Genomic DNA, 16,220 nt, shown 5'->3' with positions numbered 1-16,220 from the left:
ACTGAATTGTAGCCATCCATGTCTATTTTATGTGTCTTTCCACAGGTTTATGTACTGGTCAGACTGGGGAGGTCAGGCCAAAATCGAGAAGGCTGGGATGAATGGAGTGGACCGACAAGTTCTGGTGTCCGAACACATCGAGTGGCCCAATGGAATAACCCTGGGTAAGGAAGGACAGAAAACGTTTAACTTTGAACGTGCAAGACTCATTGAAGAGGGCAGAGAAAACTATAAGATGATACAGGGACAGAGAAATCAATCAGCTCTGAGAGCTGTTTTATAAACTAAGTTATTATGCTGATATTGGTTTTGGAGAGAGAGGGGGAAAAAAAGGATTTGAGTAAATACAATTCAAAGAAAGAGACTGAGAAAAACAAAAGAAAGAGAAACAGCAAGAGCTTAGAGAAAAAAAACAGTCTATGGGTGCTGCAACCCCTGAATAGCTTTTATTGTTAAAGCTCAGTTTGTGTCTGGCTCTCATCAATCAAGCCAGCGAACACGGGCCTCCAAATTAATAAGCCAGACGCTCTGTGCTGTCAATACCTCCCATCATCCCTTTCAACTCCCTCTGCGGCACCAACCAATTTCTCTCAGCTCTCCATGCCTGAGGAGAAAGAGAGGCATGGAGTTGCCACACTCTGTGGAATTGAGGTGTCACTACATTTGTATGAAAACAAATTATTTTCCAGGCAAATGATAGAGCTGGCCAGACCGCTGTGGAAGAAGGGGTGGATTATTTTCCCTTGGTCATGATTTCATACAGAACAGCGAACAGAACAGATTGTCTGAGTCAGGAGAGGTGAAGTTGTGAATGAATAAAATTGCCATGATAATGTTGAATCAGTTCCTTTTTTTTTTACAGTTTTCTCTGACTTGCCTATTACATACTATGCATGTGATCAAACTCCTGCTTTTTTAAAGTAAACGTTGTCATATTAAAAGGGAAATAACAGTGTTGTTACTGCTATCATTGTGCCAACCTTGAATGTTACCTGAATGTATGCTAACAAAAACTTTTCATTTTATTCGGACAATGTTTTGTTGGACAATGTTGTTCAAGAAAAAGTAATTGTTTTCTGCTCAACTTTCACCTAAGGGTTTAACGGCTGATTGAAAAAAGTAATTCATTTTTAAATAAGCACAGCGAGAAGAGTTTTTATTACCTTTTAGCTGCTGAATTAATGTCCATACTAATCATTTCTTTTTTGGGGTTTAAGTTTTTCAAGGATGTCCCACTTCTGAGTTTAAAATAAAGTTGTGTTTTTTATTCTACAGCTTTGTTTAGACGATAAGAAATGTTTAATCTGAGAGGAAAGATGTGTACAAATACTTTATCCTGCAAAGTCATACTTGGATTATGTCCCTTGCTGTCAAATTTGATGGAATCTTCAAATTCTAAATCTAAATTTTCAAGTCAACCAGAGCATTTCTTTGTTGTCCATAGCACAAAAATGGAGTCCTAAAGTAAACAACATTGGGGACCGATACATGGTGATACAATTGTAAAACAGCAATGTGTTCCTTTATCTTAACTCCAGCAAGACTAGTCAATTTGCTCAAGGGCACATATATTTTCCCCCGCAAACAAGTCAACTGGCAACATTACAATCACATCTGTGTTTTCTCAGCGCAGGGCCTCAGCCGTCATGTCAAAGAAGATTGATGGTGTGGCTACTGGGCCATTACTTTCATATACCTCTCACCCTGGGCCTTTTCTCGTGAAATGACCTCTCTCTCTCCATTTATCTCCATCCCTCCATCCTTTTTTCTCTTCCTTGGTTTTGCTCTCTCTCTCTCTCTCTCTCTCTCTCTCTCTCTCTCTCTCTCTCTCCTCCATCTTCTCCATCTTCTCAGACTTGTCTAACAGGCGTCTGTACTGGGTGGACTCCAAGTTGCACCTGCTGTCCAGTGTGGATCTGAATGGGGACAACCGCAAAGTGCTTCTGTCCTCCCATCACCATCTGGGACACCCCTTCGCACTCACTGTGTTCGAGGTATGGAAGGATCTCTCAGAATGCTGGTTATTTGTTTGCAGAAGAAGTCAAATTTACCACATTATGCTTTTACGTATTATCCCATTAACTACAGATTTTATCAATTTTTTTACTACTACTTAAGTATTTCCCATTTTCCAGAGCACACCAAATTATTTAGATTGGTTTCCTTCCTTCAATGTAACAGTTGCTTTTAGTTGTGAAAAGTGAGTCACAGAGACTCTTAACTTGCCAAGGTATAATAGCCTAACCTTTATAAATAAGGGTTCTCTTAAGCAGCCAAATATCCAGTCTTGGGTAGTATGGGTTTCCACAAGCAGTCAAGCACACTTTAGCATTTGAAATATACAAGAGCCCCACTGCGGTATTTAGCCAGATATGAAGTATCTTAATCATATATATATATCCTGAACAAATTTGGCATGTTTAAAAGAAAACAAGGGAATGCTAACCTCGAAATACAATATATTTATTTTCAATTTCCCACAATGGAACCTGGCATGGATTGCCTGCACACTGCCAAGTGTTTGCAGGAGGTCTCTACCTCAAAGGCAAACAAGATGCTTACGTCCTTATTTGACCTCAAAAGGTAAATAGACACAGAAAAATAGGTCTGTTCTCACTTACCTTTGCCTCCTCATATCTTGTTTGTTGATTCCCATCTTGGCAGTGTATTTTTTTTATTTTTGCTGAGCCAAACTTAAAGGGTAACTACCGGGTTTTTTTCAACCTATTTTCCTATGTTTTGTTAAGTTAAGTGACTGTTGGGAACAACAATCTTTGAAGTTGGTCCAGTATTAAGCAAGATCGCTACAGTTGGCATCGGCGAAATAAGCTACAATGCAAGTTACTGGGGCAATAGTAATTTTAGCATCGTAAAATACATTTCATTCAAAGTCAACAGAAACAAAATAAAACTATGAAAAGCCATTTTGGGTCATCTTTCCACTTTTCCAACCATCACAACTCTAGTTTTGGTTGAAATAAACACATAGTTAACCAATTCACATGTGAAAATATGTCTGGTGGGTTTACCGCTAGCGACTTCAGAGCTGTTTCTGGTTAAACAGAAAGGTCTCAGAGAGGTTTTAAAGGTCTATCTCTGAAGGGATCCTTTCCATAATGTTGATAATGTTGTCAGACACTTAGAATATTAATCAGAGCCTGTCAGTGGCAAAACAAGCACTTTTCTGAAGCTAAATACAAGTTGGACAATTGCCCTATTAACTAACATTGTAGCTTGTTTTGCCGCTGCTGACTGCAGCGTTCTCGCTTAATACTGGACCAATGTGATAGATTATTGTTACCATCAGGCATTTATACACAAACATAGGAAGAGGGTCCAGGTTGAAAAAAAAAAAAAAAAAAAAACGGTAGAACCCTTTAAGCAATGGGCATGAGTTTTAGCTGTTAGTTTTTTAACTAGAGTTGTCAGAGAGATTGACTGAGAAGAAATGTTAGATGGAGATGTTTTAAAGTATAGTAGCAAGATAAACCCAGAGAGAGAATCCATTTTCAAGGACTGACCAGTGTAGAGTCACAGGAGAGTACAGAAATCGATGAAACTAATTTGGGTGTATTTATTAAGGCAGGAGTGAGTCTGTTAGAGCCCATCAAGTATAGATGATGTGGAAAAGAGAAGCAGGGGAGAGCAGAGCAAGGATGAAGGCCAGAAAGAGGGAGGTGAAATGTGATCAGTAGGATGTGCTTTATCCATTCCTCTCTTTGCTGCACACACTGTGATGAGGAGAAGCAAAGGGAAGAGGGGACATCCATCATGTCCAGCTGAGTGTGCCTGCATGTGTGCTTGGATGCGTATGTGTAAAAAAAGCCCGTTTCAGGCAGGCAGTGAAAGTTCATCCCTGGAGATTAATAGCCCTCAGCTCTTCTGGTTTTTGTTCTGTTCTGGTTGTGATACAGACCAAATTAAAAATCCTTTAGCGGTGCAGCAGATTGTCTTGTTCCCGACCGACCGATAATGGGAAGTTTGTTTCTTTGGAGTTGCCTGGTTCAAGTTGTACCTTTTTTTTTTTTTTTTTTGTCCATTTCATTTAGTTTGTGTCTTATCTGGGAAATGAGCCTGAAGGGAGCACTTTTGACTCAGGGTCTGAGTCTGCGTTAAACTGCTTACTCGGCTTGGTTTAGCCCAGTTGTGTGACATGCCATACTTTACACCAGATACATGTAGTGGTGCAGCATTTATTGACATGAGGGTGGTGATAAAAATAATAATGGATAATTAAATCCAATTTTGACCCCTTCTGATTAAGTAGTACTAAATTGGCAGCGATTACAATATAATTGTTATTTTTGATGAGGTTTATGCCACAATGCCATATGCTGTTGGTGATTAACAATAAATGAATCAGCAACTATTTTGATAATGGATTAATAATTTTAGTCTTTTTTTAAGCAAAAATGCCAAACCAAGTTTCTGATTCCAGCTTTTCAAATGTGAGGATTCAATGTTTCTTTTTTTTTTTCATCATATATGACAGTAAACTGAATATCTTTGGGTTTTGGACATTTGATTGTATAAAACTTTCCAAATGACTACATTACCTCTGGCTGTAACAGGCATTTTTCTTTATTTTCTAAAATTGCATAGACCAAAACGATTTATTGAGAAAACAATCGGCAGATTAATCGCTACTTAAAATAATCATTAGTTATCTTTATATATAAGAAATGTTCAGAAAGTAACATTTACCTTTACTCTTCTCATTAAGGTTAAATGGGAAGATCACAACAATAACATTTATGGGGTCATATATAATATGTAAACAATTGTTGGCAATTATTGTGAGTGGGATTAACCTTTCCTTACATACATTAATACATAAGCATACAATCACCACATAGAAATTCCTTTTCTATTCATACCCAAACAATAGGTCTTTTGAGAATGTGAAAGATATGAGGTTTTACAAATTTGAGTTTTAAAGTATGTCTTATGGCCTGCACAGCCCCTTATATTTAGTATATTAAGTTATTCCACTTGAGCATATCATCTGCAAACTTCACATCAATGCTGACTTTCTTAACACTTCAGGGGAAAGACACAGGGTTCTTATATCAAAGTCTGAAAACCCCACCACCACCGAACACACATACAAACACCTCCAGTCAGTGTCCACCCCCTGCCTCGACACCAAACCCTGAGGAAATATAGACTGCAGAGGCATGCAGAGAATAGCGTTTTCTCTTTCTCTGGCTTTAGTATCATTGCATTACTTTCATTACTTTTTCCCACTCTTAGAGAAGAAGATGAGATGAGTTTGGCAATCGAAATAAAAACAGTCAGGAAGAAAGAAAAACAATGGTGCAAAGGCACAATTGAATTTAAACAGGTTCCAAAGGCCCTGCACACCCACACAGGTGTTTTCATTTATTTGATTTGATTTGACCTCTGCTCAGGTTTAAGGTGGGTGGAGCTATGCTGGGAATTACATGACCTCACCAAACTACAGTTTACAACAAACTAATGCGGAAGTCACATGACAAAGTGACATTCGTTCGTCCACATGAAATCGGTGGGGCCAGAAACTTGGTGGCATAGTGACTACTCGCAGGGCTAGTTGGTCGAACTGCTATAGATGGCAAGCTAATGGTTAGCTCGCTAGCCGGCCCAGCTAGGATAACACTAGTCAGTAAAAATAGCTTTCAGAACCTCTTCTGGCACTTTATCCACCATTGCATACCAGTTCCTTAGAAAAAAAGTAATTCAAGATGGAAAATAAAGCCCTCTGAGATGCTAACATGCGAACAATCAGTTAGCAAACTCCGTAGCTTGTTAGCTTAGCTTGGTCATTAATAAGACAGTAAGTTCACAGAGTAATCAAACGACATGGGAGATAAGCTACAATAACTTCCTCTATTTTGGACTCTCCATCAGAATTAATTGATTCCATCACAAAATTTAATAGTTTTAAATCCTGGGTAGGCCTTTAAAATCATATTTAAAATTGCATACTGTAGTATCCAGCACCAAAAAAGGATACACTGTCAAAAGTCTGACTGAGATTATGAGGAAGATATTGACTGTATAGACGGTAGACCGTGTGACTTTGCTTGTCAAAGTCAGCCAGAGCTGGTTGTTACTGACACCAAAAAAGGACACACATTCATCAGTCACACAGGGATTAGTCTCGCTTTGCCGGACCTTCCTTCACAGCGCTTCGAAGGAGGGTCTGGCTAGTCTACATAGCATCCCGGGATGGGAGAGAAACACACTCTGGCTTAGTGGCATGTCTTTAAACCAATCACAATCGTCATGAATGGCGCATAGGACTAAGCTCTAGTGGCGTTGCAAAATAGCCTCGGGAAGGAACTTGAACTTGGAAGTTGTTTTAGTCGTGCAACAGAAAGATTTGACAGATAGTCTAGCTAGCTGTCTGGATTTACCCTGCAGATATCTGAGGAGCAGTTAACCATAGTCCTCATAAATCAATCAGAGATTAAAATTACAACACAAAGAAAGCGTTAGGCAACCGAAATCCGGCAGAAAAGAAGTACATACGGCGAAATTTCCAGCGGCAAAGGGGCAATCCCAGGAGTTGAAAGTCGTGGATGTAGACTACACAGGGATCGATTAAATGAATGAGAGTCTATGTGAATATTGAAATTGGAGCTACTAGACCACTGCTTTAACAGAATAGTGAGGAAAATGTCAATCAAGCCTTATCTGTCAACACCCAGAGTCCAGATAAGAGGTCTTATCAGCTCAAATAACTAGAAACACCTGTGTGGGTGTGCCATGCATGTGAAAAGGCTTTAACACTCTTCTGCAGCTTAGTGGAGATTAACACAAAATGTGTCCCCATATCATTCGGTTCCTACACAGATTTAACACCAAGCATATGTTCATAACTTCGGATAATAACAACAAATAAATACAAATTAAACCCTAACAATCAAAGGCTCCGAAAGTGTTGGCTTTGTTTGAGCTTTCATTTGTAGTTTTCTGGCATGACATCTAAGTATCAGGCAGATGTGTCAGTCAAAAAGGGCTCAGCATTTGTTAGAAGGTCCTTCTGGGACAAAAATCATAACAAAATCATCAAAGGCTGTTCTCTCCTTGACCCATAGAAGACTTTGTATCCATTTAGATGCAGTCTCACCCCCTTGACAACCACAGACATACATAGCTATGACTGAGGTGATGCAATGTTGTGTTCAGGAGAGCTTTTGCATTTGCCTGTGTCTACAGTACGTTCTGTGTGTGGAAGAGTCGCCTTGATCTAGCAATGAAGAGCAATGACCTTCTCAGTTCTGCATTGCTGTTTGAAGCTTTCAGTGTGAGGAAAAGGTGACAGATGCAGAGATTGACAGTAGAGAAATTGAAAGAGAGAAAAACAGAGGCAGAGACAGACGGAGACCGAGAAAGACATCCGCAGAGACAGAAAGGCAAAGGGAGAGATGAAATGATAGATTTGAGTATTGCTTTATCAACATGGCTGATATTTGTCTTTCATTGTTTCAGCGCTGCTGTCATATGAGTAAAGGTCATCTGAATCTGAGTTAAGGGGAGATGGAGCGATAGTGAGCTCAGTGAAAGAAGGAAAAGGAGAAAGTGAGAGAAAGGTTAAATCAGCTGATAACCCAGCACAAATGGAGTGTGTGGATTACAGCTATAACTGAAGCAAACACAGAGATACACACGTACATATACACACACACCAGGCAAATCTGTGGCCGGACCCCTACAGGTCGGTGCCCTTTAGAAAGACCATGCAACTGTTAACACAAGCTCAGTCTAATGAAACAATGCCTATACGGGCCATCTTTCCATCTCCCACACACCTCCTGATAGGCCCTCAAGATCTGTGTGTTTTCTCTTGATGTCATTTAGTGTGTTTCTTAATTGATGTGTGTCTGCATAGATGAAGCAGTCTGCAGTTGCCATGGAAACCAATTGTCATAACCATTTGTGCAGCTTATGCTGTAGTATCCCTAAAGAGAATTGTGAGTAGGTCTTAGAGAGAGGAAGAGAAATCGAAAGCAAGAAAGAAAAAAGCTGAAGTGAAAGTTGAGACAAGCTCAACCTTATGCAAGTGCCAATATTGTGTAGTTGCCATACAGGTTATTACAACTCTTTCATCACGTGAGGCACAATGGCCCGAAAAGCATTTTTGCCATACACAGTCATTGGAAAAGAACCGACTGTAACATGGTGAACATTTTTTAACTATGCTACAAACACATCGTACGCCCAAATCCAGCTTTATACTGATCATAAACCCAAGTTGTTTTAAGCATTTAAAATCATTTAGCAGTGTTTTTTTCTCAAGAAACGAGGACTCCCTGTGGAGGAAAACAAGTTATTTACTGTTAAACCCCACTTTTGTTGCGTTTGTCCACTGTGTGCTGAGGAGGTGAAACTAATGAGTAAATATTTGATCTTTTTTTCCTGTCTTTTCTTTTCTTTTTGACTTGTGTGTACTGATGTATTTCTTTAAAGTCTCTCTCTCTGTTTTTGTTCAGGATCACATATATTGGACCGACTTAGAGGATGAAACGATATACAGTGCCAACCGACTGACAGGACATGATGTGGCAAAGGTGGCAGAGCACCTCAACAACCCCCTGGACCTGGTGGTGTTTCATGAACAGAGGCAGCCCAAGGGTAAGACATGCAGCAACAACAATATGACATGGACATGTTTGGTGCTTTTTTTGTTTCAAGGCCTGTAGTAGCCATAGCGAACTGATTAGATGAGGAGCTACAGGTGATGGGCTTGAATTGCAAATTGGGGATAATGGGCTCTGGTCATAGTTGCTCCATGTACTATTCTCATTGGTATATAATTCCCAACAAAACATTACCCTGAGCAGAGGTTATAATCAAACAGAATAAGTTAAAACGTGTGTGTGTGTGTGTGTGTGTGTGTGTGTGTGTGTGTGTGTGTGTGTGTGTGTGTGTGTGTGTGTGTGTGTGTGTGTGTGTGTGTGTGTGTGTGTGTGTGTGTGTGTGTGTGTGTGTGTGTGTGAGAGAATGTTTGCTCAGTGTTGGTCAGTTACATAATATGATCACTTGATCTAAGCGCCTCTAACCCAAACAACAAACTATAACCAAAAAAGTAATAATCCTTTCAACATCCCACTCCCTGGTAACAAAGCCTTGAATTATACATGTAGCCTACAGTACCAAAGTATCCACTTAATCCATAAAAACTGTCAGATGAAGTAATAAACAAATAACCTGATGGTGATTAGATTGATGTGTATGTTGTCCGTGTCAAATGATGTGTTTTGATGTAGTATTTTTCCCAGGATGGATGCAGCTGTGCGAACGAGCGCGTGTGTGTGTGTGTGTGTGTGTGTGTGTGTGTGTGTGTGTTTGACAGTAATTTGCTTGTGTGAGTCTGTGTTTTCATGCTTTGTTTTCTCCCTTCACACTGAGCTCAAAGCAGTCTTGCCTGAGTGCCAGTGGGGAGCAAATTGCATTCTCTTATTAATAAATCAAGAGTTTTGCTTAAAGAGATACCACAGAATTAAGCAGGATTTTTTTTCCCCAAAGTCAACAACCAGGCCTTACTGGACTAAACAAAGACACACTGACTGAACTCTAGCTGTCCTGTGAGGATAGTAGTAGATCTGAATGATAAGTGAAATTCTCGATAAAATGTACAATGATTGAAAGCAATTTGCCATGTCCCTTTGTTTCACTGTTTTATCTTTCTCTCTTGCTTTTCATATCTTTTATTCCTGTCAGAAAATGTGCTAATCTAAACAACCCAAAAGGGGAAGGGCATCACACATTATACCTCCACACATGTTGAATGAGTTTGGAGCAATACGTCAACATCTTCAGCTTTTTTGACACAGTTCCTCAAATAAGGCTCTCTTTTTCTATTCTCTCTTTGTTTTACCTTTTTTTATCTATTTATTTTGTGTCCATCCAGCTGTGCTTTGAAGCCTATGTTCCATTTTTTAGTTCTTATTCTAGACCTAAGGGAGGCAGTGCAGAAGAGGAGAATGGGACGATGGAGCTATTGCAACTTCAAAACATAATTTTGTTAAATTTTATCTCAGTCTCTCTCCTGGTTATTCCTTTTCCTCAAAGGCTTGTCCTCATATCCTTCCTTCTTATCTTATTATATGTATGTTCCTAATGCTTCCTTTTTTCTTTCTTTCTGTTCTTTGATTTCTTTCCCTCCACTTTTCTCCTCTCCTTTTCCACGTTTCTTTCCCCAGCATCAAATTTACATGTGTTGTTATAATGTGTCATGGCATTTCAAAGACTTGCTTTTACTCAAAGAGCCTCATTTCTTTTTAATAATGAAAGGCAGGTATATAAGATATTTGGAGTTTCATTTAGACAGCTGTTCATAGTATATACTTGATATGATGATATACTGTACGCCAAGCACAAATGTGCTCCCAGCTTATTAGAATCTCACTGTGTGTCGTGAGGGATGTTGCTGCTTCCCCTGACGGGTGATGATTCCTCTGATGTGCTGCTCTTTAAAACTACGCACAAGTCAGGAGGCAGACTCGACCGCAACCTGACCTATTTCTGGTGCTTCCCCACATGTCAAGAGTAGCATTATTTTTCCATGACACTGAGTCTTAGGTTGGGAAAATGTAAATTTTTTATTTGGCTGCAGAGATTAAAAACAAGACACCCCTGCCTTAACCAAAGCATCTCTTCACTGTACTGGAAAATAGGCCGTGGAATAATTATAGGTTTCTAAATAACACTTTAAAATGTGGCCCTAGCATCTTGTTCATGTTGTTTTGCAGTATGGTACACAATACGATTAATAGATAGAAAGTAGTACTTTGGCTGATTAGATGTTGTTTACTACAACTAAGCTAACAATGTTCAATACCCGGTGCTCTGACTTGATGTTTAGATCTAAATTTGGGGTCCAGTATTAGCCCCACAATCACACCACAGTATAGTTACATACATTATAGTCACATTTAAAGACTTTTGAAACTTTTGAGTTCAAGTGGGAAGGGAGGTAAATTAGAATGAGTGAGTAACATAAGATAGTCTTCCTGGCTAAACTTGCGCTAAGCTTCATTAAAGGTTACCTGTAGATATTACAAGTACTCAAACCTAGAAATAATTCATAATAACGGGACACAAAAAAAAATCCCCCAATATTTAAGTGTAATAAAGTGTGATTAAGTAAAATATCCAAAAATTAAATGAAGAAAAACAATTACATAATCAGTTACATATGCCAAGATGTTTTGCTAAGTCATGAACTTGAGTTTTGTTTAGTTGAGTTTACATTTGTGGTCACTTTTGTACAGGAACTTAGATTTTTACCTCCACAAAGGAGGTTATGTTTTCGGTTGGCCAAGGAATACCCATTACATTTTGGAGCGGATCTGAATCAGTGGGTGGATACACACAATGTTTTTCACTTTAATTAACATTGCGAGACATGCATTTGTGCTGCATTTATGTAGTGTTGGAATAATAGGAAAAATGAGTTCCCAACTGGAAAAATTCACACTGCATTAACTTTGTGAGATAGTGCATGCATTGACGGAGGTCTGCACTCTCTGAGTGCCCTTCTAGTTTTTTAAATTGTCCATACCAGTACTGGCTTAAATTCACAATTATTTAGATGCTTTTGATGCTGACTGAGACCAAAAACTGGGGCTTGTCTTCAATTCTTAATAGCCTTTTCCGCTTAATTATTCCGCTCAACAGTACACGTAAACCTCTGTGCTCATCACCCTGGAGCTGACATGGGATTTCAATTTAAAGAAAATCTTTTTATTAAATATCATACATTTCAAAGTTTTTTAAACCGTTTTCAATGGAGATGTAAGGCTTTAAATATGTAAAGCAATTTATTTCATTCATGTATGTGGGAAAATGTGCAAACGCATATTTGTCAAACCCTTTTAATCCTCTTTTATTTCTGCTTGTGTCCATCAAGCCCCAGATACCTGCAACATGGGCAGTCTGCCTAACGGTGGCTGTGAATACCTCTGTCTGAAGGCCCCCCAGATCACAGATCACTCTCCCAAGTACACGTGTGCTTGTGCTGATGGCATGGAGCTGGGACCAGACATGAGGCGCTGTGCTATAGGTAAGTCGGTCACGCTCTGAAACCAATAAATCACAGGAGCACACCTAATAAAAGGGATTGTGCTGAGAATGTCACATGAAGTCTACATCGCTGTAATCACAGTGACATGATGGAGTGCCAGGTCATACGGATAATAAACTGGTTTCACTCTCTCAACCCTGCTAAAAGGAGTCCACCTCCTAATTAAGTAAATATCTTTAAATAAATGTTTAGCTTTTAACTGTTCAGTAGGTTGGATGGTATCCAACCTTATACATGGATGGCTATGGGGAACATTCCCAATGCAGTAACAGCCTGAAGTAAATACGAATAGGTTATTCCTCGGTCTCCTAGGATGACTTGAATCGTGGCTTGTCATTTCAAATATAATTTAGGTTCTGCTCTCACCAGAGCTAGACCAACTCGTTTCTTTATAGATTTTATTGCTAGAGTTGTAGCTTCCTATACTTGTATTCCCACGTGTGCCCCCCACCCTGAAGTGTAACATTTGAGAACATTGACTGAATTATTTTAAGATTGTCAGTAAAATGTATACAGTAAATGCTTAACATAATAAATACAAAGTAATAGTATGAAAAGTATTCTATCTGGTGGGAAATTTGTCTGCTCATATACTGTACATAATACAGTGTATATATTCATACCCATTCATATTTAGATTTGTCTTAAACCATAACAAATAAACGCTATTGGCTATTGCAGCTTTTATCCAAATTGAGTAGTCTCCAGTATTAGCCTTCAACAATGCAAAATCTAATCTTATTGTATATATTATGATTGATTCAAAAGCCAACTCCTTCTGAGAATTCGGTACCTGTGCTTAATGTAACACTATCTTGGGAAGCTGGTCGGGGATTCTCCCAGATTACCTGTGTTCCCAGCAAACCTCCATTATTTCACCGACCTTATTTCCCCCTGCTCAGCCAGTCCCCAGCCTCTACAGTCAGCACATTGTTAGGTTGTTATCGTTAATAGACCCGCGCTGTTTCATTTTTGAACAGGTGAGGAGAAAGCAGCTGAGAAAGAGAGATAGTAATGAATGTAGGCCACCATGCAGAGAATCCCTCTGAGAAAGGAAGGGGGAGGAAACATGGCCGTTGAGTATGGAGAGAGAGAGAGAGAGAGAGAGAGAGAGAGAGAGAGAGAGAGAGAGAGAGAGAGAGAGAGAGAGAGAGAGAGAAAAGAACACTTCCACTCACAATTTTTGGACTTCCAAATGTAGTACAAATATTTCTGCTGAGCCTTTATAAAGGTTTGAAAAAATGCCCCCTAATATTATGTTCCTCTTGCTCTCTGGTCTGTCTATATAATTTGCACTAACCATTAAACCTTATGACATGTATTTGGAAATGCCCAATCAAATCACTTTTTTTCATTACTTGGTCATTTGATTGTCTGATAACATAAATAGAAAGGTGTCAATGGTGACCTGTGCATATGTGTTATATGCATACTATATTCGAGTTGATAAAAAGATGCCAGTTGAGCTAGACATCTTATATGTATAATTATCCCTATGCAAAAATGTTTATCATTACTGTCCCTCTTTAATAAACAAACAAAAAGATGACTTTTTAAAAAGGTGGTGAAAGTGATAGATTATATACTGTAAACTTCCCTTCTAAGACAAAGTAGAGGTTCATTGGTCATGTTAATGACTGAAAGCTATGGCAATAATTCTAACTATGGCAATAATTATCTTGTATTGATTTTACAGAATCACATGATGCAATATTGTTATTTTTCTAAAATGTCTATTATCTAAATAAAGGATTCTTGGCATAACAAAACTAACTATTGAAGTTGAAGAGTTTGGTCTATGTAATGCGTAAAAGCAGAACGCAGTTAATTGCTTTGAACATCGGTTTAATTACCTTATGGTATGATTTTTCTGTTTAAAACTCTGGGGAGCTGGGAGTGTGTTAGCCTATAATCTTTTCATGTCTCAGTACATGCTGGGTATTGATGCACACAGCCAAAATACTGCAACTCGTGTGGTCGACAGTACTTGCCAGCTGTTAGCATAAAGTAAAGTAAAACCCAAAATACTTATGGTTATTGTCCTATTTCCTATGTGCAGTTCGACCCAGAGCAACCACAACAACAGCTGTGCCAACCACCTCCACCACCATCACCACTACAACTCCCGCCACAACCACGACAACAAGCGCTACAACAACTAGCACAACTGTTGCCAGCACCACGACTCCCCCTACCACGACCAAAAGCTCCACTAGCACCTCTGCTGCTACAACACTCAGGCCCACAACCAGAGGGCTGACGACACCTGCCCCGCCTCAGACCCCCAGGCCAACTTCTACGGAGCCACCTCCGACCCCCGTGGCCACGAGTACAGAGACGGCCAGTTTCAGCAGGGCCAGTCAGAAGTCCACATCCACACACACGCCTCTACTGGGCCCAGTGGCCCCCAATAGCATTCAGAGAGAGAGCAACGCCAACCTCTCCCACAGAGGTAAGAATCATGGTGAGCAGGGTTTGTGCATTGGAATGTGAGTTTGTTCGCATACAGTATGTGTGTTCTTCTGTGAGTGTAATGCTCTATTGCCATCACTATCACTACCACCTGCCGTCAAAGCAGCAGGGAGTAAAAAACCACTGCTTGCATCAGTTTCCCTCCCCTCTCTCTGGCTTCTCTTTCCATTTCGTTTCTTTGTCTGACCATTTGTCTATCTACTATCTACATCCTCTATTCCCCTTAGTTTTTCTTACACACAATATACACACTAGTGTATCTCTCGGCCTGCTTGCTGTCGGTCCCCCATGAGCAGCGTGTAACAGAGCTGTCAGAGCTAACAAACGACAGTCCCCTCCGTTCTCACCTTACACCTCTCATCACTCATCATTGCTTTCTGACAGCCTCTTCTCTTTGTCTTTGTCTTTCTCTCCCTCTTTCTCTCGCCTCTTCTCTTTCACTGTCTCTCTCGTGGCGTGAGTTCCTTCTCGCACCAATGATGCTTTGCTGGCGGGCTAAAACAAATACCACTTTACAGTTTGTTGCCCAGAGAAGCAATGACAGCAGAATATAACAGTAGTAACACTGCTTTACACAGCCACACTAAGACTTGAATTGCATTTAGAGGCGGAGAATAACCCTTGATAGCACCGCAAAGCAAAATTGATAAACCACTGTGCTGCACACCACATGCAGTCAGATTTTTGTTGCAGAAATCAGTTTTTTCAGATTTCGGTTTGAATTCTTGTTGCCAAAAACTCAATAAATCCTCCAAATTGCCTTTTATGTGTGGATTTATTTTTCTATGTTCTACTAGCTCCAATGCAATTGCATTTCCCCTTTTCAGACCAAAGCAGGAGACTAACAGTAAAACACTGATCCAAACATATACTGATTCATACAGTTACCGTACTTACACACTTTAGAACAACATTTAGCTAATATGTCCTATACCTGAATGACATAGATAGATAATTAAAGATTAAATAGAAGAAGCAGAGGGAAGTTAAAGAAAAAGTGGTCGGCAAATGAGAAAGCTTGCTTTCTGTTTGAACTCAGAATTGACAATATTGCATTTAGATCAGAGACATTTCTCATTATATTGAGAAACTAGGGGCGCGAGGACTGAGATTGAAAAAGCTATACAGAGGGAGAGGAGAAAGGAAGGATGATGAAAGTGGGTGTGAGAGTTGGAGGAAAAGGAAGAGATAGCGACATAGGGAGGACAGGGAAATGAATGAGATCAAGAGCGAGGAGTAAAACTAAGGATTGTTAAAAGAGAAGGTAGCAGTACAGATTCAATTATTGGCACATTATCAAAGATGTTTATCAATATTAATAAAGTTATGACTATGTGTATTAATAACTTTACCAAATTGACAAACAATCAAAACGGGGCACCACCATGGAATCAGGGACCAATAACTGAGCTGTGAAACAGTCTCATAGGTGGTGTTCCCTTTAAAATACAGATCTTAATTAATTTGATTAATTTATCTGGTATCTTTGAAAGGAACAAAAGGGTGAAATTCAAGCACAGACCTGTTTAACCAGCAGCTATTACAACATAATCACAAACAGCTGCTATTTAAAGTATAATAGAATTTATTTAACTTTCATTAATTGTCAATCAATAGACATGTAGTGCGTGCATGCGTGCGTGCGTGCGTGCGTGCGTGTGTGTGTAAGAAAGAG

The 16,220-nt window shown here is 39.5% G+C and overlaps 1 protein-coding gene across 5 annotated transcripts in view; it reads left to right on the top strand.

Annotated features, from left to right (window-relative positions):
* The window catches only part of lrp8 (low density lipoprotein receptor-related protein 8, apolipoprotein e receptor), a 180,022-nt gene that overhangs the window by 150,168 nt on the left and 13,634 nt on the right, over window positions 1-16,220 (top strand). For 4 of the 5 annotated variants that reach the window (XM_028587196.1, XM_028587195.1, XM_028587194.1 and 1 more), the window contains exons 12-16: window positions 46-164; window positions 1,855-1,994; window positions 8,478-8,619; window positions 11,900-12,052; window positions 14,133-14,537. In XM_028587196.1, coding sequence (XP_028442997.1) covers window positions 46-164; window positions 1,855-1,994; window positions 8,478-8,619; window positions 11,900-12,052; window positions 14,133-14,537 — 959 coding nt within the window. The remainder of the gene's footprint in view (window positions 1-45; window positions 165-1,854; window positions 1,995-8,477; window positions 8,620-11,899; window positions 12,053-14,132; window positions 14,538-16,220) is intronic. The other variant, XM_028587193.1, reaches the window with a different exon arrangement.

This window comes from Perca flavescens, chromosome 9, assembly GCF_004354835.1.
Source record: "Perca flavescens isolate YP-PL-M2 chromosome 9, PFLA_1.0, whole genome shotgun sequence".
Classification (NCBI taxonomy): Eukaryota; Metazoa; Chordata; class Actinopteri; order Perciformes; family Percidae; genus Perca; species Perca flavescens.
The sequence above is the reverse complement of the archived record's forward strand: the minus strand, read 5'-3'. Positions and strand labels throughout refer to the sequence as shown.